This window comes from Polyodon spathula, chromosome 7 (assembly GCF_017654505.1).
Source record: "Polyodon spathula isolate WHYD16114869_AA chromosome 7, ASM1765450v1, whole genome shotgun sequence".
Taxonomy (NCBI): domain Eukaryota; kingdom Metazoa; phylum Chordata; class Actinopteri; order Acipenseriformes; family Polyodontidae; genus Polyodon; species Polyodon spathula.
The window spans coordinates 15,802,261-15,829,929 of NC_054540.1; the positions used below are offsets into that span (position 1 = coordinate 15,802,261).

Sequence of the window (27,669 nt, forward strand, 5' to 3'; positions counted from 1 at the left end):
GTTTATTACTGTAGTAAAACTCAAATAACTGTGGCTTTTTTAGTTTTAAATGTAACTGTCCAAACGTTGCTTTTTTTTGTAATACAAAAGCCTTTGTATTTTTGGCCCTTCAAACATCTTCCCAATTAAAGTCACTAACTTCCTGATAAGAGCTTATACTGTAGACAACTCTTCTAATTTAAATAAAATGTTCGCTGTGGCTGCCAAAACCTTCATGCCCAGCACAGCCTTGCTATGAGCAGGTAAAGAAGAGGTCACAAAATTAGTTATTTTCCTTCAGTGGGTCGACTGTATACCAAGGTTATTAAATATGGTTTACACTTTATTGTCTTATGTTCAAACATAACACTTCCTCTGTTATAATAAAACATTTACACTTATTCTGTTTGAATTATTCAAGAATACCTGTTTTTAGCTTAAAGACTACTTTCAGATCAAGCTTACTTATTTTCTAAATAAGAAACTTTAGTGTCAATCCATTAAACTCTAACCTTGTTAATATTGAGAAATATAGCAGCATTATTAAGGCTTCTGTTGTTATTACTATTTTTATCACACTAAAGCCCCAAACAAGCAAAAACACTTGTTAGTTCAAGTGTGATATTTCCATTTAATTCAAACATATTATTTCTTGTCAGAGTTTCTCATTCTGTTCCTTAGTAGATCCACATACTTTTTAAAATCTCTGTGCTTAGTTGCACTACAATCAAATAGGTGCAAAATAGCTTTGTTTCGTTTTAAACATTTCTGTGTGTAGAGATGGTTACTTTTTCTTTTTGTTTACTTGCAATACCTAGCCTCTGTTTAGTTCCCCCAGATGCCTGCTTCTGCCAAGGTTACAGGCTTCTGCATGTGGTAGTGCTTACAATTATTACAATATTCTTCTAATGTTATATTAGAATAAACAGGAATATGGAATCCTACAATATTCTCATAGACTAATACAGAGTATATTCTTTTTTTTATGAAGTGTTTTAACAATTTGTTTAATATTTCTGCTGACTTAGTATTCTTTTAAAATACATTATAGTCATTACAATATTTGTTGCAGTTTCACAGATGTTCAATTTGTATTCCAACGATCAGCCTGCTTCCAGTAACTGTGACAGTCTTGGGTTAGTTTCTGCTCTCAGTGAATCTGTCAAAACACCACAGGTGGGTGACAGTCTTTAAAAGCCCGATGCTTGCAAAAATCTTGTTAGCTGGGCTCTCATCTCTACATTCTCATTTCCATCATTGGTGGGAAAACTTCAAATAAGTTACTGTTTCTATCAAAGAGCCCTCCATTTCTTTCACTCAAAAAAAGGTGCTCACACCTTGTACAAGGTAAGACGGGTTTTAGGGTCACTCGTGACATTATAGTACTAAAAGTGAAAGACATAGCCCCCCCACTGGAAAGACACAGAACACCAGAATCAAAAACTGCACACATGCCAGAATTGAAGCTTAAAATCTTATAACACTATGTCCCTAAGCATGACAATTTTCTACTTGGATCAATTGAAAAAATAAAATTACAGGAATCTGTAAGAAGAGATCTTGACATTTTCATTAAAACTGATAAGTCTTAGATGTAATGAATAGCCATTAATTGAAGTCATGTTGCACAAGGGATTCACTTGTACAATGGAACATGTCGTAATTGAAGATACGTGCTGATAGCTTGGTAAATACTTTAAACAGCTGTGTGATAGTATAGATCTGTGATAGTGATATGTGACAAGGATGTTCAAAATTCATTACCGTTTAATCACATGTAAGCAAATCCCGGGATTTTAAGAGTTATGAGATGTTTATTTTACACTCATTGAGGTGCACTTGCCTTACCGTTGACGTAGGATTAAACACAGCAAACAAAATGTAAACAATTACAAAAGCATCCTATCATATACAAAATAACTACTTAAAACTGATTCATGCAGTCCAAAAAAAATACAACAGCAGTGCTGTCTCCAGACTAATAACACCTGTGCATTCACCTCTGTGTGAGACTTTGTGAGGTGTCTGCATACACACTGTAAACCTGTGTGTGTGTGTGTGTGTGTCTCAGCATCAGTATGCCTCTAGCCTCTTTGATGTTAAGAACAAGCGTCATATAAGCACTTGAATGCTAGGTGAAAATTCCAACACAGGCATTATAAATTAACACAGCACCAGGGACCAGGCTGTGGTTGGAAGGTAATGTAAATGTTAAGGAAATTGGAAGTTCAGCTGCAGTTTGACCAAACGTTTGTTTAAAAAAAAAAAAAAAAAAAAAGTTGGTCCTACCACATAAATGTTTTAGAATGGTGGAACTGTTATCAAATGCTTACGGTAATTTTAGTATTTTTCACTAGGGGTTTTAAGATGACTCAAGCCACTAAATAACTATTAAAATGGAGATTATCACTTTAACAATGAGAACTGATTTTGAAGCATTATTATGCCTCCCTTATTAAAATGAAATAAAAAATAATTCTTGTGTCTGTATAAGACTGATGTTTTAAAGGTAGGCAGCTTTACTGAGCAGAATACAAGTCACACATTTTAATGACAGAGTAGGTACAGCCTTAGTACAATTTTTCTGGGGCTATAAAAGACATTTTGGAGGCAACAATAAAACATGAAACCCTGTACTGCAAGGCATTTCTAACTGCAATACCACTCAGTTCTGATTATTGCATTCTACTTTTAATCCCCTGTGATTAGACCACCATAACAATTTAATGTGTCTCTGTAATTCCAATAGAATTGACTTTTAATCTCCACATGTGCACCAGAATCAGACCTAGGAATCGGAGTTAAAAAACACCTTTTTCAAGATTATTTAAAAAAAAAAACTGTTTTAATGAATAGAAAACAGTTTGATATTCATTAAATGTTTTTGGCTTCTTTATATCTATTATTTTGTAATACTATGTGGATAGGACCTCTTGTCTCTTTGTTTATTCTAACCACATTCTTGTACAAGTATATTTGTAATTTTGATTCCACTTCATTCTTTTGTGACCACTGGGAAAAAAAAAAAAAGGGATATATGGGATGGGATTACATAGGATAACGTCATGTGTGTTCGCATATGTAGCATATTTTCCAGCTAATTTTGGACAAGAATTCATAATGCATTGATGTGGAACACATAATAACAGCTGTTTTATTGGAATTGGAATTCATATGAATTTAGACCCATTATTAAAGCATAACTGGTAACATAGATCTGATTATAAATGACTTGCATTTATTTTCTTGTTTTCACAGATGTACTAGAAAAGAGAACTGCGAGCGCTCCATGGAACCCCGAAGATTTGCATCCAATATCAAGCAATGCGTCCGGCTGAGTGTTCACCCAAATAATATTTCTGTGTCACAGTACAGTGTGTTGGTAAGTATGCATGTAATTCAAATCTGCATTTGTCATTTTCCATGTCAAGCTTAACTGGTAAAGGATCAGACAGGTTGTTGTTTTTGTGCATTAGTGAGTGACCATGGGGAAAAAAAGCACTTTTTCATCACTGATGTGTTTTTCTTGGTCAGGAAGACAACTTCAGTTAAGGAACTACTTCCTAGGGAAATTTGAGGGAATTCTTGTTTTCTTGGAAACCATTAGGCCTGAGTAAGAGGAGAGGTGGTTTGAGAACATTCAGCAATGGCATTACCATAGCAGCTGGAATTCAAGCACTTGTGGAATTGATCAACTATAAACCCAAATGCAAAGACATTGTTAAAGAACGATTTTTACAAAATTGAGATGCACAATAATGTGGTCATACTTGCCACAATGATGTATACCATTAAAGGTCCACGGTTTCTGCCTTGTGTTTTGTCACTCCATGTCAGTGAATTTACGATTCCTTTGCCTGTTTGTAAGCAGATTTCTATTGACCATACAGAGGCCATACTTTTACCTTACTCAGTTGAGCTGCATGTAGAGTAATGGATACCACAAAATAAAATAATTCCTTTAACCATGTATTTACAATTTTACAGATGGCAGTCTGAATGTTTTTCATTTTCTAAACTCCCTGATAGTTTTTTGTTTTGTTTTTTTTCAGATACCTTAACCATATGAAAGGAAATTGTGGCATTTAATTTGATATTTGATAAGAATCTTGTTTCTAGTCCTTACTTACTGTAACCCTGGTTCCCTGAAAGAGAAGATGACCACCAAAACATTACTTATGGGATATGCTGGCCTATTGGTATGTATTCACTGAGCTGTCTATATCAGAGATGCCGATAGGCCCCTTCCTGGATGACATCCTCTGTTCCGCCTACCGAGGGGTTAAAACCATCATTCCATGGAAGCCATTTCTCTTTTTGCATCGAACCCGTGAGGCCGACCTATGCGACCTTGCGGTTGGTGGTAGTCATCTCTTTCAGGGAATCAGAGTTACAGTAAATAACATAATGTTCCCTTTCAATTTGAAGACGACCACCAAAACATATGGGAGAGTATATCAGAACCGTCGCAAGGGAGAAGGCACAGCCGCACACGAGGAGACGCATCAGAACCACCTAACCCAAGGTTAGCGTTGCGAGGGTGCACCCCCAAGGACCCTCTTGCCTAATGAAGGCAAGGAAGGATCTGTCATGTTAACACGATAGAACCTGAAGAACATTTGCAGCATAGGCCCAGGTAGCCGCATTGCATATATCACACAGAGGCCCCTCTGAAGAGGGCCCAATATGTAGCCAACCCTCTTGTGGAATGTGAGGCTACCCTCCAGGGTGGGGGTTAGCCAGCACCATTATATGCAGTCAAATGGGGGCCTTCGTGAGAGCCCCCAGTACAATATCTAGGCTCCATTCTGGGAGAACGGCCCTCCTGGGAGGGCGTAACCACAGAGTGCCTTTAAGAAACCAGGTTGCCAAAAAACTTGCACCCGGAGATACCGAATCTACGGGGGCATGGCATGCAGAAATAGCCACTAAATACACCTTCAAAGTGGAAGGTGACCTACCAGCATCAAGCAGTTCTTGCAGAAACTGTAATATAACTCGCCAAGTGCTGCGTTCCCATTGCCTTGTGGGAGGGGCCAGTTGCTCACTGCTGCTGTGGCCTATCGACAGCTCTGATATAGAGAGCTCAGTGAATACCTACCAATAGGCAGGCATATCCCATAAGTAATGTTTTTGTGGTCATCTTCGAATTGAAAGGGAACATAGCAGTTACAAAGGAAAACAGTCCAAGTAATGCAACGGGGTGAAATCAGAGTTTTCAAACCATTGCATACTCGCACATATATGCTCCAGTTCAAAATTAATAAACTCAACCTAATTTGCTTTGTATTACAGAAATAAATGTATCTTGAACGGCTAACTTAATAATGCTTGCTACAAAATAAGTAGTTTTTGTTATTTCAGATAAAAAAGGGTTGTTCACTAATACATTTAAAAAAAAATAGCAAAAGTATTTCGGAGAGAACACATCGCACCATAAACCCTTTAACCACTCTGGCGGAGTGTCCCGCCCTGTTTATGATGATTATTATTATTATTATTTATTATTATTATTATTATTATTATTGTTTGGCTGGACAAGCGAGACGCATTCAACCAGGTTATTGTTTTTATTTTTAAATACCTTGTGAGACTGTGTGACTGTCATCTACTGATTGTTTAACTAGCGGACAGTCATTCAGACTTGGTAAACTCGTGCAGACCATGGCCGAGGGGTAATAAGGTAATTAATTAATAGCTAGTTAACCCCTCGGCCAGAATATAAAAGCTTGCAGCTGTTTGTGCTCACGGAAGAGAGGGTCAGTGGAGAGACATGAGTTTAAAGTAAAAGGAATATAACAATTGCCAGCGTGCTGGTTTATACACCAGCACAATACTTCTTGATTAGTGTTTGTTTGTTTGTTTGGCCCTTGAGCCCTTTTGTTTTTGTGTTTGTTCAAACTGTTTGTTTTATTTAATAAAACACTGAGCACCGTTGCGCTTCAGTTTTACCCCGCCAGTCACTGTTTGGAATTTGTGTTCTTCCAGGTCTGACGTCACCACTGCAGACATCCTGTTCACACCACCTATACTTAGCACAATAAAATCCCAGTTGTTTGTTTAAATAAACTCATCAATATAGTTAAAATGTGCAAACATACAGTAATACTAAGAGGTGAATTGTATTTTGAGTAACCCTACTAATGTAAAACACAGGTATTTTAGCTGCTGTTTCATAAACACATGCAAAATACCCCAGCAACGCAAACACTTTTTTTTTTTACCAGTATAATAATTGGTCTGTTTACCCACTATGAAAAAATCCACAGACCACTTCTTAAAAATTAATTGAAAAAAGTGCATTTATGTCCTCAACCGCCTTTCGTCTGGCAATGTTGATTGTGCCTATTCCCAAAATCATGCTGCTGCGGTCTGGTCTGTCCATTTTCATTTTTTATGACTTTATTCTTTAAAAAAACTAAAAGTTTTTAACCAAGCTAACTCTAAAACATTTATCCACCATGCAAAATGTATTAAATTAATCAAACACGCATTGAGCTGATTAACTCAATTCAGGAATTCTGGAAAACAAAGATGACCGTTCAACAGCTTCATTGACCATCAGCACCGCATCATGCCAGCAGTTGTAGAAGGCTAGGGGAATGTATAAACAACTAAAAAAAAAAAAAAAAAAAGTGTTTTTTTTCTTTCCCAAAACAATATTTTTTTTTAAACATAGTATAGCTTTAGATCTGTATACATTAAACCAGACAACAAACACTAAACCCCAATTTTTTTCTAGCGCGGTTTACAATATATTTTTTTCAGTGTAAAACAAGTTTAAAAGGCATTGAATCGCAAAAGGACACTCAGTAATGTATCTCCAGCCAAGCCCCACCCCTTATACCTCTTTATAGATGTGAATACTGATAAATCCTCTCCTGATCACTTGTTTTATCACCAAACTCCTCAATAATGTGATCCAAGTTATTATTTTGTTACTATAACATCTCAAAAAGTTCTGCAAATGTCGGTGAGCAAATGCCGACATCGGACTGGAAAGGGAAAATTGTAATGTCGGACCTGGACTGCAAAGGGTTAAATAAAAATTGAGTTTTATTTTGGGATCTGGAATCGTACAGTAAATTTAATTTCAATTTTTATGATTGAAGTGTCATGTGTAACTCCTTTTCTCTCCAGGCTGCATTTAAACCGTAAAATGTAAGGAGTCTGAGAGATAACATAAACTTGCTGATCTCTGCTTATCTCTCCTACAGCTTTTTCTATGAGATGTAGTCCCAGAGACTGCAAATAAATTTACCAGGGATATGTACAATAATTGTATAGAACAATGAGGAAATTATTTTCCTGGTATATGGTAATTACATCCCCTCAGAGATAACTGCAACAAGAAATAGCTTATTTTTTAAATTTACATTTAATAAAAAGTCATCTTGCAGGGTTCTTCGTAAATCTGTCAGCATCAAAAGTATAGGTGAAAGGTATTGGGTGCATCATTGTCTTTCTTCTTGACACAGGGTCAGCTATAAACCAGTGCATAGATGACACCATGCACATTGCTTTCTTTTGTCAGGATATATAACCCAAGGCAGTACAAGGGATTTCAGTGGATTTTTTCTGGAAAGAGGGATTTGTAGAGGCAGGTCCTTGACTTTTTGACACATTCTTTTGAAATGAGTGGTTCTTGCTTGTGATTTCTATTAACAAAGACAATGTGATAGTCTGCAAGTGCTTTCTGTGCAATCTTCTTTCTGGGGAAAAAGCAATGTCATTAAAACAAAAAGAAGTGAGGTTATAACAAGATAAATTGATAAACAGTTCAGCCCTGCACAATGTCCTTTTCCATTACAATGCTGTATATAAAAGAAAAAAGCCTGTTCAGCTCTTCTACTGTGGAAATAATGCACCCTATATCAGAAATTAAGTGTTGTGACTACTTGAATAAAAGTAAGGCCACCATTTTCAATCAATATGTATATGTTCCTGACCTTTGTCTCCCTTCAGACAAAGCTCAGGAACATAGTCATGTTTTTTTTTCTTCTTAAATTTAAACAAGTTTGCACTGAACCTCTAACAAAGCAAAGGGTTTATGAATTATCTCATTTTCCCCATTGAAAACCTGGTCTGAAATCTTTCAAGGGCATATACTGTGGCTTGCGAAAGTATTCACCCCCCTTGGCATTTTTCCTATTTTGTTGCCTTACAACCTGGAATTAAAATGGATTTTTGGGGGGTTTGTATCATTTGATTTACACAACATGCCTACCACTTTGAAGATGCAAAATATTTTTTATTGTGAAACAAACAAGAAATAAGACAAAAAAACAGAAAACTTGAGCGTGCATAACTAATCACCCCCCCAAAGTCAATACTTTGTAGAGCCACCTTTTGCAGCAATTACAGCTGTAATTCTCTTGGGGTATGTATCTATAAGCTTGGCACATCTAGCCACTGGGATTTTTGCCCATTCTTCAAGGCAAAACTGCTCCAGCTCCTTCAAGTTGGATGGGTTCCACTGGTGTACAGCAATCTTTAAGTCATACCACAGATTCTCAATTGGATTGAGGTCTGGGCTTTGACTAGGCCATTCCAAGACATTTAAATGTTTCCCCTTAACCACTCAAGTGTTGCTTTAGCAGTATGCTTAGGGTCATTGTCCTGCTGGAATGTGAACCTCCGTCCCAGTCTCAAATCTCTGGAAGACTGAAACAGGTTTCCCTCAAGAATTTCCCTGTATTTAGTCCCATCCGTCATTCCATCAATTCTCACCAGTTTCCCAGTCCCTGCCGATGTAAAACATCCCCACAGCATGATGCTGTCACCACCATGCTTCACTGAGGGGATGGTGTTCATGGGGTGATGAGAGGTGTTGGGTTTGCACCAGACATAGCGTTTTCCTTGATGGCCAAAAAGCTCAATTTTAGTCTCATCTGACCAGAGTACCTTCTTCCATATGTTTGGGGAGTCTCCCACGTGCCTTTTGGCAAACACCAAACGTGTTTGCTTATTTTTTTCTTTAAGCAATGGCTTTTTTCTGGCCACTCTTCCACAGAGCCCAGCTCTGTGGAGTGTACGGCTTAAAGTGGTCCTATGGACAGATACTCCATTCTCCACTGTGGAGCTTTGCAAGTCCTTCAGGGTTATCTTTGGTCTCTTTGTTGCCTCTCTGATTAATGCCCTCCTTGCCTGGTCCATGAGTTTTGGTGGGTGGCCATCTCTTGCCAGGTTTGTTGTGGTGCCATATTCTTTCCATTTTTTAATAATGGCTTTAATGGTGCTCCATGGGATGTTCAAAGTTTCGGATATTTTTTATAACCCAACCCTGATTTGTACTTCTCCACAACTTTGTTCCTGACCTGTTTGGAGAGCTCTTTGGTCTTCATGGTGCCGCTTGCTTGGTGGTACCCCTTGCTTAGTGGTGTTGCAGACTCTGGGGCCTTTCAGAACAGGTGTATATATACGGAGATCATGTGACAGATCATGTGACATTTAGATTGCACACAAGTGGACTTTATTTAACTAATTATGTGACTTCTGAAGGTAATTGGTTGCACCAGATCTTATTTAGAGGCTTAATAGCAAAGGGGGTGAATATATATGCACGCACCACTTTTCTGTTATTTATTTTTTAGAATTTTTTGAAACAAGTAATTTTTTTCATTTCACTTCACCAATTTGGACTATTTTGTGTATCTCCATTAAATGAAATTCAAATAAAAATCAATTTTAATTCCAGGTTGTAAGGTAACAAAATAGGAAAAATGCCAAGGGGGGGGTCAATACTTTCGCAAGCCACTGTACACATATATAGCTTTAGCTCTAAATTTCTAAAAATATCAATTTAAATATCTATGTTCTGTTACCAGTACTGAACAGGACGATTGTCTTATATCATTTTGGGTCTACTGTTTAACTGTTTGTCATGCTACTGCAACTGAGATAAAGATAGAAAGAGTTTCAGAAATACCACATTATCATCATCATGAATACGTCAACAGTACTGTAGTTATTGAAGACAGAGATCGGTTTATTTGAAATGCAATCTACTACAACCCATAGTAGATCATCTACTGGGAAATTTTTTTCTCTTTTAAAATGTTACTAAACAGTTTGTAAGCTTTGTTATACATATTCCTGTAATATATTTTTCAACATAATCACAATTGTTTTGATATTTTTATTATGATATCCGTGGTCATAAATCCGTTTTGAAGTGTTATTTTTTGGTTTAGAGAACATCAGTTATGCGTTGGGTATTCCCGTCAAAATGTCTTCTCAATTCACGTCGGCTGGTTGAATCCCATCTGTTCAATCAGAAACATTGTATTGGTTCCTGACTCATCTCACAAAGTTAAGCAATTTGATTGGTTCATCTGTCCATCATCTTTGCTAGGATCCTACCTAACTTCTATTTAAGGGTATTTGAACCTAGGTAAATAGTCCACATTAGAAAATGTTAAGAGTGCATAATTTTTAGGTATTTTGGAAACAAAGTAAAATTCCCCAATTGATGCTTACAGCTGTTGAACCCCTTCAGCCTGAGAAATGTCAAGGAGAAAGGAAAATATAAAAAATGTAGAACAAGTTTTGTCATTTCTTCTGAATTATTTAGAATTCCTTGTACTCACTTCTCCTTATGTACAATAAGTGATGTAAATAAGTGATATATTTATTGTTTTATTCAAAAGTGACGACAAGTGCAGGAAGCACTATTCATGACAGGGTAATAAACTTGAAGCAAACTTCTGTTTGGTAATGCTTTCAATTCTCCCTAGATTTGAAGAATTGATGATCATTTACAATGTCAGTTTATTGAATAACCTCATCAATAATGTGATTGTAACACAGTAACTCTTTGTCCCTGAACAATTCTTTTCTGCTGGCTTTCTGCAAGCAAAAATTAGAAAAACAAGTGTTTGCCACTCAAGTAACATCTATACACAAGCGCTGAATTAACAATAGAACTGGCAGAAGGCACAGATGCCATTGTCCATCAAATTAACAGTGCGAAGGTCAGTCTTGAAATCAGGACTTGAAGGATGTGTTGCAGTAACAATACCTCTTTTAAGAAAAGGGAACACGACTAAAAGGTTAAAATATGCACAAGAACACAGAAATTGCACTATGGAACAATGGTCAAAGGTTCTTTGGACTGTTGATGGATGGACGACGACACCTGTGCTTTCTGCCGGTTCTGTTGTCAATTCAACGCTTGTCTTCTTTCTATTCCTTAAGCATATTATCTTCAAGTATTGCTCATCCTTGTTAGACAGCTTTTTGGATCTTCCAGTCCTGGGTTTGTCAATTAAAGATGATGTTTCTCTGTACGTATTGTATGTGATGCAATCTATTTCACTCAATGTTTTCCCTTCTTGTCTACATGTCTAAGACTTTTGCACAGCAGTGTATATATCTCTTCTCTCCCCCCCCCCCCCATTTGCAGCTGATCTTGGAGGCCCACAATGTCCCTGAGCTCTCAGCAGGTGTAAACTGTACTTTTGAAGACTTGGCTGAGATGGATGGTCTGGTCGTAGGAAATCGCATTACGTGTATTTCACCAGCAGAGAAAGAAGTGCCTCGAATCATTACAGATAAAGGTAAAGACAACTGCCTGGGATTACACTCATAACAAGACCCCTATTAACTCAAATGCTACAAAATTGGACAAACCACTCAGGGTCTCTCCTATGAGTAGCATTTAGTTTCACTGACAGACAGAGCAGTTTACCTGTTTGCTAATTGAAATGTTCAACTCTGTCATTAAGGCTTTTAAAATGAAGTCTTCAGGTCCTGAGAGCTATTGGATTTTGAATAAATAAGAACCAATTAGAGAGTATCCTGGTCTCTGTATAAGACCTATGAACTTGGTTTCACATGGAGAAATATTGCTCTTATGTAAATGAAAATAGTTCACCAATAACTTTAAACATGAAACCGTATGTTGAGAGGTAAAACTGCTGGAAACTAACCCATGTATCAGTGTTTTTTTCTATTGTCATTGTCATTTTTACTTCAGTGAATAAAGGTGATATGGTTAACCTTAGGTTTATTACAACTTGATTAATTGGGCCAATGGAATGAGATGGAAATAAACTTGTAATAGGGGCCTCACAAAAAAAAATGTAACCCTGGCTATATATAACAATTTAAAAAGCCAATTATTGCACACAGTATGGTGTGCAGTTAGTAGGTGAAGCTGCTTAAGTGAAGCATGCAGTTGACAGTACTGATTTTATGAGAATACCTGTTTAAGTGAAGCGTACCATTGATTGACAGCTTTGATTCATGAAGATAATCCAACTGATGATGCTGACTGCTTAACCTACAAGTAGAAAGTGCACGGGTTGGGTTTGGTATCAAAAAGTTTATTACCCCCACCTTCACCCCACCCAAAGAAAAACAAAGCAGTTGTATACTAGATTACAAATGAGGTAATATAAATAGTTATACAGTATATAAAATCTAAATAAATAAAATGTGCATGCATACTGATGACTGAACCATGCTGTTAATGTTTCAAAGTGTATATATTTTTCAATATGAGACACTGAAACGATTTAATTAGTTATCTTGGGTTTTTCTTTCTATAAAGTTACTTAGTCTGGAAAGAGCTCAACACAACTCAGTATGTGTAGCATACCAAAGAAAAAAATATTGTATTCCAGGTGCTAAGCATGAACTAGTAAAGATATTTAAATATGATTCATGTAACAAGCTGAGACCAAGGATACTTAAAAAATAAAACACAGATATGTAAAGGTGTATGTAAAGGAATGTAGAGATTCATAGAATATACTTAAGACCTGATTTCCATTACTGTGCATGGAGAGAAGGTTATTTTACCATTCCCTTTCTCTTTTGATATAAAATGTTGACAGGGGGTGTCAGGTGGGGAGTATGAGTAGTGCAGTCACCACAGAACACTGCTGAAAAAAGGCCTCGGGCCCCTCACTGGGCAATGCCCAGCAGAAACAGATTATTAGCTTGGTCATTAGCAGCCAGTTTGAAAGTACTGTGGTCTGCTGTTCAATGCACCAGAGATTCTAACACTTCCAACTGTTTTCTGTGTCTGTAAAACTGTTCCCCTAATAAGTTCCTGTGTTTCCAAAATAATCAGTTGAATTTCAATTCATTGTTGCTCTGACAGAGTTCCTGCACAGTTACTTCACCTTATCATTAGAACCTCCGTTCATGTACTGTAGTAGATCTGAGATAATGTGGGAGGAGGTGTTTCCTTCCACATCTCTGTGTCATTAAATAAAGCATGCTTAGCAAGATTTGCCAAAAGGAATGGGCACAGACAGGCATGCCAAGGCAACACTCAGTCAGACTAATTTAGATGGATTAATTGTCAGGTAAAGTTTACTTTGATTGATTAATGAGTCCTTCAAATAAAAAGGGAGCATAATTCTCGTTAAGTAGTGTGGTCTGGGTGAGTCCTTTGCATTAAACATGAGCCTCTTCATTAGCTCAAACAATAGAACTGGGTAGCTGCATGTTTCCACCTCATTTGTTATTTGTTTCAATCTCTTTATATCAAAGGGCTTTAAAGTGTCTTTGCAGACCTTGTCATCTCTTCCGATTTGCAAAAATAACTGTTATTTCAGTGTTAATGCATCTGAGTACATCTTAAGAACAGGCAGCCATGGTAAATGTTTTCTTAACAGTATTCCCATTCTCACAGTCTCGCTTAGGGAAACTAGCTTTTAAGTTCTGTTCTAGTGTGGATATAAAGCATGTTAATGTGACTCTTCCTGTCGTTTGATCTGGTTTTCAGTATTTAAAAAGATGTGTTACCTTGGATCCAGAGTTGTCTAATCATTTATTATTTTTATTTTGTCCAGATAAGGTAGGTACTGTTTAGTTTTCAGTATATTCTATTGATGTTGTCCATCTTAGATTGGCTCAATGGTAACATAAAATAAAACTTAAAAGCAACTAGGGTTAATAGCATCTCCAAAGACTTTGCTCTGCCCAAATTGGAGTGTTACTCATTCTAGTGTAGGTCGTCAGCTTGCTTTGATCATATCCCATTGCCTTGGAAAGATAATACAAAAAATGAATTACAGTGCATAGATTTGCAAAGACTGATACAATTGAATACACCTAACTACACCTAAGCCTTTGGCATTTCAAGAGATGGGTAAAAAGCAAGCGTCTTTTAAATTAAGTACATTCATTCAGACAATGTATTGCATAGGCATAATGGCAACATTTGCCATAGCTTCTGTCTGTTATTTGTTTTACATCTTGTGTAGAATCTTGATACTTTCCTGTACAGTTTAATGACCCGTGAAAGGTTTATATTTTCGTGCAAAACATATAAATAAGGAAGGCTTTAGCTTACGAAATGCCTCCCATTTGGATTTTACTCTGAGATATGTGATGCCTGTTTAAGATCCAGCAAGGTAATGGAATGCTGAGGTTCTAACTGGGCCTTCTGGTGCATTTACTTATTTTGAAAGCCTATTTTTTTTTTTTTTTTTTAAATGACTGCAGTAACAAGTTTTCATGTGTCTGTAAATTACATTTCACCCAGTGTTGAGTATCTTCATTTGTCACAAGGATCCTCTAGTTTTTAGGTAAATCTTCAGTCTGAGGATCAGAATTTACTATTTTGTATTATTTTCCTGCAGCGTAGCATGCGGATTTCCACAGTTCTTGTGTTGTATGCCTCACAGCCTCGCTCTAATTGGGAAACAACCCCAGGGTATTTGGAGGGGAAACAAGAACTCATCTCAACTGTATATTTACTAACCATGCCAATGAGTAACAGTATACATTGTATGATTGTGTGCAATGTGTGTATGCAAGAAATGACTTTGTGTCAAAACAGATGAAGAGATTCCTCAATGTGTGTATAATATGTTTTTTTCACAGGAGACCATCAAATCGTTCAGCTCTACCTGAAGTCCAAGGAAACCGGGCTGGCATTTGCCAACACAAGTTTTGTCTTCTACAACTGTAGTGTTCATAATTCGTAAGTTTTTCATGCTATATGTTCTAGTATAAGTAAATAACATGCATTCATATTAATGATAAAGCAGTGTTTACCTAATCAAATTAAAGCACTGCAAACTTATTTGTATGGGTTCTGTCATCGCTTACAGCATGTAAACCAAAATCAGATTTCAGCCTCGGTTTGTTCCCTTCTACTTGGGCCAATATTCATACACAGATATTCAGTCCTATAACAATATAATATAACACAAGTGTGCTACACACGTTGTATCAAACGTACAATTCATATCTAATGCAGATATGATCCCCAAATTTGTATAAGGGTGAACGTTATATTCTGGAAATGACAGCATTACATTGTATATGAATAAATGTTGTGTGTTTATTTCATTGCCTGCCAGGTGCCTGTCTTGTGTTAACAGCCCCTATCAGTGCCTCTGGTGTAAATACCGGCATCTGTGCACCCATGACCCACGCGCTTGCTCTTTTCAGGAGGGGAGGGTCAAGCAGTCAGAGGTAAGATCAACGCTTCCCACTAGAGTTCATCTATAGATGGAGCTGCCAGCCAGGAAACTATTTGCATTTGCAAATAGGTTCATAATAGGCAATCAATATTGAAAAAACAATTAAAAATACAAATTTAAAAATTATGCTACAGAAATGGAACAGCCTTTGTTAACTTCATTATTTCATTATATTAAATTAATTTTACACCTGCAGTTTTGTGATGGATGTTTTACCATTTCATTATTTACATGATATAATGAAATTATTTTTTCAGCCAGGAATGCACTAATCTTCTTTGTATTAATAATACCTACAGCTGGAAGAGAGAAGCCTGGTTCAAAAGGCTACATAAAATCAGGAAACACAGGCTCAATTTAATCCTAGTTTTTTTACTGACTATCACTTTAAAGTAGTGTTTTTAAACGTGACAGACAAGGAGAAATAACAAACCTGAAAAGGGGTTTGTATAAAGCCAAATCAAACATTCTATCACATGTTTAAGCACACAAGAATGCTTTATTATTTAGGGGAGCTTGGGTTACAGGAAAGAGTTTTCCAATTCAGTAATCAAAGATTTTTCCATAAAAAGGGCTAATACACTAAACAAGCATTGAATGTAGAAATTGGGAAGAAACAAAGTAAATAAGATTCTGAAAACCCCATATCTGGTGGATTTTCTTCTGGTTTAGGTCTGGATTTAATATTTCATTTCCCAGCAGTTTCTGTCTGAGGTTTATTCACTGGCTTGGAAGCTGTGAAACTAATGAATCGATGTTTCCTCTCTTTGTGTCTGGCTTCTTCTACCCCAAGGCTCTCAGTTAATTTACAGTCCTATACAGGAACCCTGGATTTCCTGCACTCTGTGATTCATGGACTGTATGTGTATAAAAAACAAAACAATGGAAGTCTAAGGGGGAAACAGTATGTTTGTTTGGTTTTTTTTCCCCTCACATCATTATTGGCAACAGTATGTGTGATGATGATTGAGTTTGATCAGCTTGATTGAAAATATACTGTACTGCAAGTTACCTTTCAAAGTTTAAACTGGAAAACCAAAATAAATGGTTCTGAAAACCTTATGTTTTTTTTACTAATATTATTCCAGATTTAAAGTCATTTGCAAAACGCCATTTGCAAAATCACCCATATAATGTTTACAACTGTAGCCCATTAATGGTTTTTGCATTTAATGATTGCCACTACTTAAACCTGCATTTCTCCCGTTTGATTGGTCCATCACTGTCCTTAGCAGAGAGTAATGTCACTTTACAAACTACTACTAATGCAAAAGAACAACCCCTCAGCCTTATAGGTCATACCAATTAAGAAGCAACACCACCTGACTCTTGCTCATGCTGTGTGCCAAATTGTCAGTTGTTTTTCATTTAATCTCTTACTTGAGATACTGTTAGCATTCAAGTCCTGCTTTATCTTGAATTTCTTTGTTTAAAGCTGGAAAGTAAAGAAATAATTATACAATCATGTGGCAATCCCTGTAATTTTGTACAATGGTATGCTGCTTGTATAATTACCAATTGACAGATTTTTTTTTTTTTAACACTATATATGGCATTCAGCTATTAAAGAATAAAATACAGTACACTCTCGCTATAACCAACCTGTTGGGGTCCAAGCCTACTGTTTGTTATATCGAGGGGTTCGTTATAGCGAAAGGACAGTCAAAATGAGCGATAAACTGTTGGAGTAAGTTAATGATATTGTTCATAAAAGTAGGATTACATGTACCTGTTAATTTCATGTATCCAGTATTTTGCCTTTACTTTATCCAAGTCGTTAAAAAATTAAAACGCAGTACAAAAAGCTAAAGTCCTGAATTGAAGCTGAACTTTTATTCAGAACCAATCTGACATGAATCGGTGCATCAAATCTTAATCCAACATGCAAGAATCCCAAACTGACTTTTTCTTCCAAATCAACCTGATGTGAAAAGGTTAGTTTTTTTTCTTTAATAATTTTTTCTTTACTGAATAGTTGCAGAACAAGCCAGAGTGCTTTTTGACAACCTGTAGTCCTGGCAGAGATATGCCTGTATTACAGTTTTTTTCAAACAATTAATATAGTTTAATATAGTTTCCAGCTTTGTTGCAACATAAAATTATTTTTGTTTCAGAGGCAGTTACACAGCGCGCGCGTCTTATTATGACAAAGGAGTTGACTTCACTGGTGCATATAGACCGAGATGTTAACAGTGGGCGCGTTAAACTGAGCCACTCAGAGTGAGGAAACTCAGAAAGCACACTGAGCTGAATTTAAATGACTTAACGCTCTGCTACACTAGAGCGCTGAGCAACTTTTAAAATGGTGACTAATGATGATTTGCTTTTTGGTATTTGTGATGTTCTGGTTAATGAAATGACCCAAAATGAGGGTCTCATTGGTATTGCATTCCTAAAATCAGGAATGTTAACCATAGATTTTACCAGCAGCCCCTACTGGGTGTGCTGGACCAGAAACAAGTAGTTCTGCTATAGAATATGTATTGCGATTAATGTACATAGATTAATTAATTAAATAGTCATTTTAATTGCGTGCCACTCTGTCCACGGCTATGGCGGGACCTCCTTTTAGAGGAATAGCGCACACTGTTTTCACAGCACATTTGATTTGTTTGCAAATGTGTTTATTTTGCCTTTTAATACACTCTGCATATGTACTCCGTACCTTACCATTGCTGGTATTGCAGTGCTCTACGTTTAGATTTTTAACTACTGGCCCCTCGGACCACTGAGCTAGTGTTTTTACTGGCCCGGATACAATTTTATTTGGCCCAAAATATTTGTGTATTTTTTCATGATGGTTTTTATTTTCAGTATGTTTCTAACTATGTATGGAAACCAAAGAGAGCCCAAGTCTCAAAAGAAAGTGGCTAAACTAAGCCTTTCAGTATATGTTACTTCAGCCATTAAACATGTATACAAGTGCTAAAAGAAGTACGGTAATCCAAACTTGGGTAAGATTGAAATTAGAAAGGTAATTTAACATTATGATGAATATAAAGACAAACTAAATGTTAAGCAGAAAAACGCAGTAACTATAAGAAGAGGCAAGAGTTGGAAAGGAGTCATTTTTTAACTCTGGACTGTAGTTCAATGTAAAATATCTATTGTTGACTTTCTGTGAATGGATGGAGTAACGGCAACATTTGCGCTGACCATTAAAAGTGCAACCAGGGATCCTTGTTTTTAATTAATTTCAGGTTATTGACTAAACAAAGTAGCTCGACTTAGATTAGTCTGATGTCACTACTTGATGGCTAGTTGTTATTAGTAATGTTAAACTATTGTAATGTTGGAATGTATTTTCTATTGTTTTGGTCAGGTTACAATATTTACACTAAGATTATTTTATAAATATTATTTGTTAGAATTAAACAGATGTAGAATATTTAGGTTGTTTTATTCTGAATACACTACAGCAAAAATTATTATTTGGTGGTTTGTGCAATATTATGCTACTGTTGCTTTAATTGGAAGAGATACGTGCTGTGATGTTGCTGCTCATTGAGTTCTGTATTTTAATTGAGTAAACAAAAGGAAAATCTTGTGCCTAAGGAAATAGGGTACAGAGGGAAGAAATCTCGTCTTGGACATTGTTCGAACACTTTGTGAACCGGGCTAAACTTTACCGGCATACGCTGTTATGCTGTCTGCTTGTACACACGCATTTGCCTTTTACTCTTGGTAGCGTAAGGGACCAGAGTTTGGGTAATTGAATACATAAAAATGTTGCACCCTGTGTATTCAAATAGGAAACTATTCAAAATTATCGTCCTAATCCTAATAATAAACACTAGACTAATGTGCTACAATTTATTTCTGTTTATTTCTAAGATACTTGTATTTAGAATTTATTGTCTAAGAGTAGAAGTAAACAAAGACAGAAATGCAGTTTTTTTATGTATGTTAAGATTTACTTTAAAAAAACAAAAAAAACACACACACTCACAAATGATAAATGTATGAATTTCATTCATTTTATTAAAAAATCATGTTAATTTCATGTATTACAGATTATTATAAACACATATATTAAGACTTTACAAGGCTTGTTTCCAAAATGTGTCACTCTTGGACATAATATTGTACAGGGCTTGAGACAGCTTGGTGTGAGGGGCACTGTAATATTATTGTAAAATTAAACCACAGAACCCAACCCTAGCTCTTAAGGTTATCCTTCAACATTTGGGTAAATCCCCTCAGCAAATTATTCCTTTAATTTAATATAGCCAATTGTTTATTACCTATTTCTATTAATTTATTACATTTTTGGTCACTGCCCTCTTCTTTCGTTCGCACATTCCTTTAACAGTGATGGTCTGCTGTTTCTTTTAGATTTTGAGGGGTTTTGGGTGACACTGATGTAGATGGTACTAGAGGTCCTGCCTGTGATTCAGGAGATGCTACTGCGGCTGAAGGATTTGTTTTCTGCTGCAGCAGCAGCGTCTCAAACACAGCAGTTGGTGTCATTGCAGGATCCCCACCAAGAATGTCATTCATTACATCAAAATATTCCTCTTTTTTTTTCCTCTTGTGGTTTTATTATTATTGTCAGATACAGTTTTAAAATTTCACATTTTTTTTGTCACGCACTACTGAACAAAACTATATCCAACCGCCTGAATATTTATCCCAGACACGTTTCTTTTGGCCAGGTTTGTGAAACTGCTCTTTGTTAGTCTGGAACCTAGGAAAAACTAAAAAAAAAACCAGCAAATCCATATTACAAAACTTTACAATACCGGTAGTTCTAATGACACAGTACTGAAAATGACTACAATGAAAAAGCAAGGTGGGCCTTTATATGTTAACATGGTAAAAAAAAAAAATGATATACCCTTTTTAAATGGTGCGTTGACACATACAGTTTATATACTTCATAACTGTAGGCTATTATAATAAAACAGCCCTGAGTCGGTAACGTTAGTATAACGGTCTAAGAATGTTTAATTTTAATAATTACAATTTTTAAGAATGTTTCATTTTTAAATTTATCTTAATTGTACTGGTATTTTACTCCAACTGACAAAATACAATGTAACAACCGATAAATCTTATTATGCCAGGGGGTACTTTTTTAAATCATCCAAATCTCCATACAGTATATAAAGAGATAAATAAAAAGTATCTTGCCCTCTGTGAAGTTACTGCCTCGATCCTGGTACCTCACTGAGTTCGGTGCTCTGTTTGGACTGAGCCTTATGTCTGGCTGTGTTTAATACAAACATGCATAAGATTGATCTGAAAATGAATAATAATATTATACTACTAAACATAATAATACATGAATAACTATAAAACAACGTTATATAAATAACTAGAAAACAGCGCTAAATTGAAAAAAATTAAATGATAAAAATTGGAAACCAGTAATTTTTACCATCTTATGTATTAATACATACCTTCATTAAGTCGAACCAATTTGTCGTAGGTAACATACAAAGGAAATTTGTCAATTCCGTCTGTCACCTCCACTTGTTTCCTGCAGATGGCCATCTCTGTCCGCTCACTCTGATCACTGATGAAAAATGAACAATTAACAGGTCGCTGTGGGCCACGACTTGTCCCGCTAAAACTAATTTAATTTTTAAAAGGAATCTAAGGGTGGAACTGTTCTGTCTCTGTTTATTCGCTTCTCTCTCTGCTTCAGAACAACAACAAACACTCCCCCTGTCACTGGTTTTTACATGAAACAACCGCAGTCAGAAATTATTCCTTCATTAGCACTCGCGTGGTTTTCAGTGTGATGTGATATGCACTGTAGATTCCCCTTACCTTCAAAAACAGTTATTAGATGATTGTAATTATCAGTTACTCTTGAAAGGACGACATTTGCAGTTTTTGGCAGACCTAGTTTTTTTTTTTTCTGTTTTCTGTATCAGTGCTAATTATCAAGCACACTTCCCACCAGTACTGTTGGAAAAAGAAAGCAATTGGGAGGGAAATTTAATGATAAACTGTAATAATAATTTGGTTTGATTTAGTGTAGCCCTTCTGAGATGCAGTGTCAGTTCATTTACAGTAAACATGCATAATTGAAGTTAAGACTCATTTTAATTGTTTATTGCTAACAGGTTGGAGACACAATCATACGTAACAAATTCAGTAATCATTGGAACAGGTTTCAGTGATGTTTAAAGAGAAACTGGGTTTCAGTATGAAATATCACATTAAAAAAATAACAGATTTTAAATATTCGCGGTAGCCTCTAAAGCAAACCATTAAAAACCCAAACACCAAGGTAAGCTGAATACAGAGAAAAATTCAACAAGGAATACGAAAGAGCACTGCATGGAAAACCATTGCAGACATTCAAATAATTAAAAAATACTAAACTTCCATCGCAAGACCTGGCAAATTCGTCAGATTCCCCTGCTGGAGCTCGACACCCTCCTAACCAATTTCATACAGTGTGTTCGCAAGAAAGATCGTGAGGCATACCAACCTAATTCTCCCAGTGGCAAAGTAAGCTGGACTGTAGACTGATATTTTGCTCACCAAAACTACAAGTTTTGTGTTTTCCAAGGAAGTGTGGCAGAATTTTCTAGAACATTTGACTCGCTTTTCAGCAGTAAACATGTACCTATACTTGTACAGGTTTGATTATTCTTATTTAACTACATGTTATAAAAAAAGTATATGTTACTGTAAGATACACGCTGCTTTCCAGCCCATATACTGGTGTACAGAACCAGTATACAATATCTATATATAATAATTCTGATATATCACAGCCATACCAAGGTGCTGTTTAATTGCTGTTTTAATGTTGCGAGCATCTAATGTGATTAGATATAGGTATTGATTTCTATAATATCATGAAGCATTGTGTTTCACAATACCACTGCAGTCCATTGTGTAATACTGTGACACAGTAAGTAGACACATGTGTGATTTGTTTTTTTTGGCCCAGAGGCGAGCGTGGTGTGGTGTTACATCCTGTGCTCCAACAAGCAAGTGAGAGTCACTGGCAGTCTGTAAGCAGAGTGCCTTTTTCTTTACTCATTTTAGCTTGAAGAAAACTCTTGACAGAACCTCCTACATGGTTTCTACAAGGTATCAATTTTGGCAGCTGTGGGCATATGAAACCCCCCTCCTCCCCTCCAAAGACAGATTTGTGTTTCAAAACAAAACCAAAATGCTATTGCCTGTAGCAAAGCATAACATTAAAAAGGAGCAACCCCAAATGTACCTTTTGATAAGTGCGTGTTATTTTTCAGAGTGCTGTGGTGTGTTTTGATGATTCACTTTTACTCAAGAAGATGGTCACAAGATGGCTCGCTTACTGTCTTGGTGCTTTTTTTTAAAATATCCAAATCCCATTTATGTAATTTGTGTTGTATATCATTCATTATTGGGTTGTCTAAACAGAGTCTGGCAGTATAACAAGAGTTTTTGTCATGGAAGGAAATTGTTCTTTGCCAAGACGCTCTGGTGGTCTAAGAGATGGCAAAAAAAGGAGAGTGGACACAGGACTAGCAAAGAGCTAACTTTTTGCTCTGGTAGTTTAAGCTCCATTTAAAAGTAATTCAGTAAGTTCCAGGACTTTCTACATATCTTTTATGAGCTACTGACAAGAATATCCTGACCTGGCCTTGCATATTAAGACTGATAGAGGAAAGACTTTGATGAAGAGTTCAGTTTTTGAAGAACAGAACATTGGCAATGGAATTCAGCTCAGCAAACAGAAATCCCAGCCTGAACAAGGCATTTGTCCTTGTCAATAAAGATATGGTTGTTGTCTTAACTCAGCATAATGTCATTGCAGTGAAGAAATTCACAGAATTAGACACGCTGCAAATCCTTTGCTTTGCTGGATAATGGACAATTGAATGTTTACCAGCATAGGTGAAAAGTTGATTAAAAACATGTTGTAATCCCCTCAAAACTGTCTTGGGAAAATGATACTAAGAACTGTATAGATTGAGCATTTGCATGTTAGCTGTTTTCCTAGTGTGTCCCTTAATCCTCATTTTTGTTTCCTATACTGTAAAAGTATTTTATGTAGAAATTAAAATATCTGGCCATGGAAACCTTTCCTTGTATTATTTATTGTATTGTTAATCTTGTGGTTAATTTTGTATTGGGACGGAACAAACATAGTAAAACAATGTCCTATATTCATTAGGCTGCAGCCAGTCAACATTTGACGACTCAAGTTACAAAAATGACAATGCTTTCTGGCTTTGGTTCTCTGAGCATGCACAATAAATGTATGGATCGCTGCCATTTTCTCAACATGGATCCGCTTCTCAGGCTGTAACTGTCCAGAGAGCAGGGTATCAGTGCACAAACACAATAGCTGACTGCTGTAGCCCTACTGTAGTGTGCTGTTTGGATATTGTAGCTCTTGGCAAGATGCCTCCCTAAGACAGTTGTTTTGCGACAAAGGGTACTATCCCTATAACAACTTAATAATCTGGTTATTTACTAACATAAATTCGCAAACCACTGTCAATAAAGTGCCAGAAATTATACGTGCAAGGGGGTGGAGGTATGTCTCCATATTTAAGAAAGCCTTATATACATTATGTCAACATAATGGTTGCTGACATAAGTATGTTTGGCTTTCCTCCACTTTGACTCTGCTGTATGTTATACATGCTGTGAACATTTCTTACATGAAAAAAAAAATTCTGATAAGTTAGTTGATTATTCCGCAAACTAAATGAACACTGCTTTTTACAGGCCTACTATGTGGCTATATTTTTTATTTTTCTTCTTTGTAGTTAACTTGCTTGAACACATGACACAAAACCTGTCTTTCATTTAAAGATATACAGTATATTATGTATGGTCACATTTAATGCATTCAAGTGTGAATATGAAAATGACTAATTCACAATAAAGTTTAAAAATGAATGTAATTCTTCTGTCTCAGGAATGCCCACAGCTACTTCCCGCAGAGAAGATCCTTGTCTCTGTTGAAGTGGTGAAGCCTGTCACTCTGAGAGCTAAGAATCTACCCCAGCCTCAGTCTGGTCAGCGAGGGTACGAATGTGTTCTGAACATCCAGGGAGTGGAGAAGAGGGTGCCTGCATTGCGCTTCAATAGCTCCAGTGTCCAATGCCAGAACACCTCTGTAAGTTAAGGCATTGATGCTTCTTCATAAAATGCATTATGTCAAGAGACAAATGACAAGGATGTTTAAAAATTCAGTACTCCCGAGTCAGCCGAACCAAAGATATATTTCATCAATTTTTATAGATTACTCAAAAATAGATTACTATTCTTGCTTCACATTATAATGAGAGACATATTTTCTGGTGTGTTGTAGACAAGCTTAATAGAATATCTTGTATAAAACTAAAATTAAGCATTTTCAAGTTTTTCTAGGGGCACCCCTGTATTGCAATTTTGTTTTTTTCTAAGCAAATACTGTATTTCCTATTAAACTAGTAGGAAACTAAATATAGAGAATTTGTTTTATATTGTGTACAATTATAGTGGTCCAGTAAGAGAATGCATTTTTTATATGGGTTTGTGTTGCAGACTAAAAGATATTGACAGAACTTCACATGGTACAGGTGGCGTGCTGTATAGCTTTGCTCTGCATCATACACCACCGATCATGCGCACTGAGTTTGGATTTGTGTTTGCACTATCTTTAAAAAGCAGCTGCTAGATGCTACACCCCACTGGTATCGTGACCAGCTACTGGAGATGCAGGTCAAGTTCATCCAAGGTTCAGTGGCACCTTCTGCTGAAGCTGAAGTGCTTAGGTTACCTGCCTGAAAGAAGCGATACAGATCTGTACAGGTTGCTTAACAGAGTTTTGGCTACAATCCTACAAGTAGTTGGGGATGAAGTGAACCTTTTACAGCTCATTGTAACACTCATCTTTCTTAATTTACTTCTATTAAATCATGCGGGAGAGTGTGGAGATGGTCATGGTACAAGTTCTACTCCTTGTTCCACCCAAGCGATCCAGCACAAACATTATTAAAATAAACACTTCTAGTGTTCAGGTTCCCACCTGATTCCTGATGAATTAGCCTGTTATTGTTTGCCTGTACTTCTTGCGTGACGCTGATTTGCACCATCAAGCCTCCACTGATACCTGGTGGCTTTGTTCTCTTGCCATAATTACAATTTTCTTGCTAAATGAATATCTGAACACTATCACCTGAAAGATCTATTTAATACCTGAATGGTTTGTAAAGTAAATGATGAGGCAGCTGGTTATTGCTTTTTGTATTCCTTAGATACCGCCTGTCTAAATAAGAAAAAGGGAAGCTCTTCAAGCAAAGCGCAGGTGTGGCACTGATGATGATCGAAATCCAAAACAACAACAACAAAAAAAAAACAATTTCTAGACGTTAAGCTTATTGAATATTTAGTATTCGGCCCGTCTGTTTTACTCCCCATTGGTTCACCATTGCCCGATAGTGACAGCTGCAGGGAAAGATTGACTAGGGGTGTGTGGTTAGGATGGCTTGTGGGTGATTTCAGACTAGGAATTAGACAGAGTACTGTAAGTGTTAGCTCTGATACATGTATTTATTGCAAATAATAAACAAATAAAAAGATTGAAACAAAAAAATGTGATGGTGACCAAAACAAGCAGACAAAACACAGCCGACACTAAACAAGCGCGTATCATGCTGGTGTAAAACCAGCACTGGTAGCAATTGCTTATAGTTTTAAATTTCTGTTCTTACTTGTCTCTCTCCTCCTCTGGACAACCCAACCCTGAGGAACTGCTAATCCACTCCTTTTATACATATATGCCTGAGTTTGATTACTTGTTAATTATTCAATCGGCTCAGGCACAGTCTGCATGTGAAGTGATTTGGCAAGGAAGGTAATTAACTCTTCCCTGCCGACCTAAAACAATGCTCAAATACATACGTTCTAAATACTAATAAAATCACACTGCATCCACTGTCATGCATACATAAAACAGCAATAGACCATACAAAATAATACAAAATACACACAGGGGCGGTGGTACCCCATCACAGGGAGTTGTAGGTAATTCCACTGCTTCTACTTGTCAATACCTGCTATACTTGTGTAGTGTTCCCAGGCTTATCCAAAAAGTCTCAGATTCTAGTTTATCCCAGGGAACAATTGTCCTCACCAGCACAGAAGAAGATCCCCAAGCAATTACAAGAAGAAATTGAAAGCATTCCAATAAATAGTTCAAGCCCACTGTTAGAACTCTGACAAATTGCAGGGTCTGCTCACTATGGCACAATGCTTGATTGTTTTGAGTTACAGCCCCAGCATATTTCTGAACATATTACAGTATAGCACAATGAAAAGATTATGGTTCATGAAAACCAGTGCTATTGTATACAATTCAACAGACAAAAGAATCACACGAATTGTATATAGTTTGGGCATTCCCATAAAAATACTATTAAGACGAGTAGTGTTTTTATTCATATGTACTATCCTCATTAAAAATGCACTCATTAAGTAAATGTGTTCAGAAATACATACTTATATTTTATTAATGACATATCGAAAAGATGCAATTCATAAAAAAAATAAAAATAATAAATAATAATAATAGTCAGTAACATTATCTTCATTTATTTAATGAAATGGTAGACATTTACCCTGTCATTAATGAAAGCTTTATGTAACCTTTTGTTTTCTTCCTGGTTTAGTAGAAATGCACATAAGGTGGTACTTTCAAATCTACAAAGCAGACTGTCTGGCCGGCATTTAGTCATTTAAACTGAATTTGCTAGAGGCACAAGTTAATATAAGTTAATCCACTCAGCTACGGCATCATAACAAAACAACAAAAAAAAAACATACTTATCCCGGTGATAATCCACAAATTATAGGAGATGAAATGGGGTTATGCAGAAGTTATGTTTCATCAGTGTTCCTTTTTACTTTTTTATCATTTATTCTGATTACCTTTCCCCACTTGCCGTTGGCACATGGCAGTTATTTGACTGTTGCATTACCTTTACCAAATGTTTTGCGCTATTGCCAGTTTGGTCTCTTCTCTGTAGGCATTGTATGGGGAATGTTCCATGCCTCCAACCCTGTTTTGAAGCCACCCCATTCTGAACATGCCTTGTTGGTCAATTATGATAAATATGTCTATGTTCCATCACTATGCCGAGAATCTCCCCATTGCACTCTGCATACCAAATAGTCTGCAACAAACAGTATTTTGGTATTATAGTTGTAAACTGTATTTTGCCTTGGGCATTATGTCAGGACTGCCAGTATTTCCATTTAATGCTGTACTACATTTTGTGAGGGTAGACTTTTTTTT

The 27,669-nt window shown here is 36.4% G+C and overlaps 1 protein-coding gene across 3 annotated transcripts in view; it reads left to right on the top strand.

Moving 5' to 3' along the window:
- The window catches only part of LOC121318240 (plexin-A4-like), a 239,976-nt gene that overhangs the window by 151,965 nt on the left and 60,342 nt on the right, over positions 1 to 27,669 (top strand). For 2 of the 3 annotated variants that reach the window (XM_041254697.1, XM_041254696.1), the window contains exons 6-10: positions 3,238 to 3,361; positions 11,384 to 11,537; positions 14,821 to 14,920; positions 15,303 to 15,417; positions 24,307 to 24,507. In XM_041254697.1, coding sequence (XP_041110631.1) covers positions 3,238 to 3,361; positions 11,384 to 11,537; positions 14,821 to 14,920; positions 15,303 to 15,417; positions 24,307 to 24,507 — 694 coding nt within the window. Of the gene's footprint in view, positions 1 to 3,237; positions 3,362 to 4,031; positions 5,936 to 11,383; positions 11,538 to 14,820; positions 14,921 to 15,302; positions 15,418 to 24,306; positions 24,508 to 27,669 lie in introns of those variants that run through there. The other variant, XM_041254698.1, reaches the window with a different exon arrangement.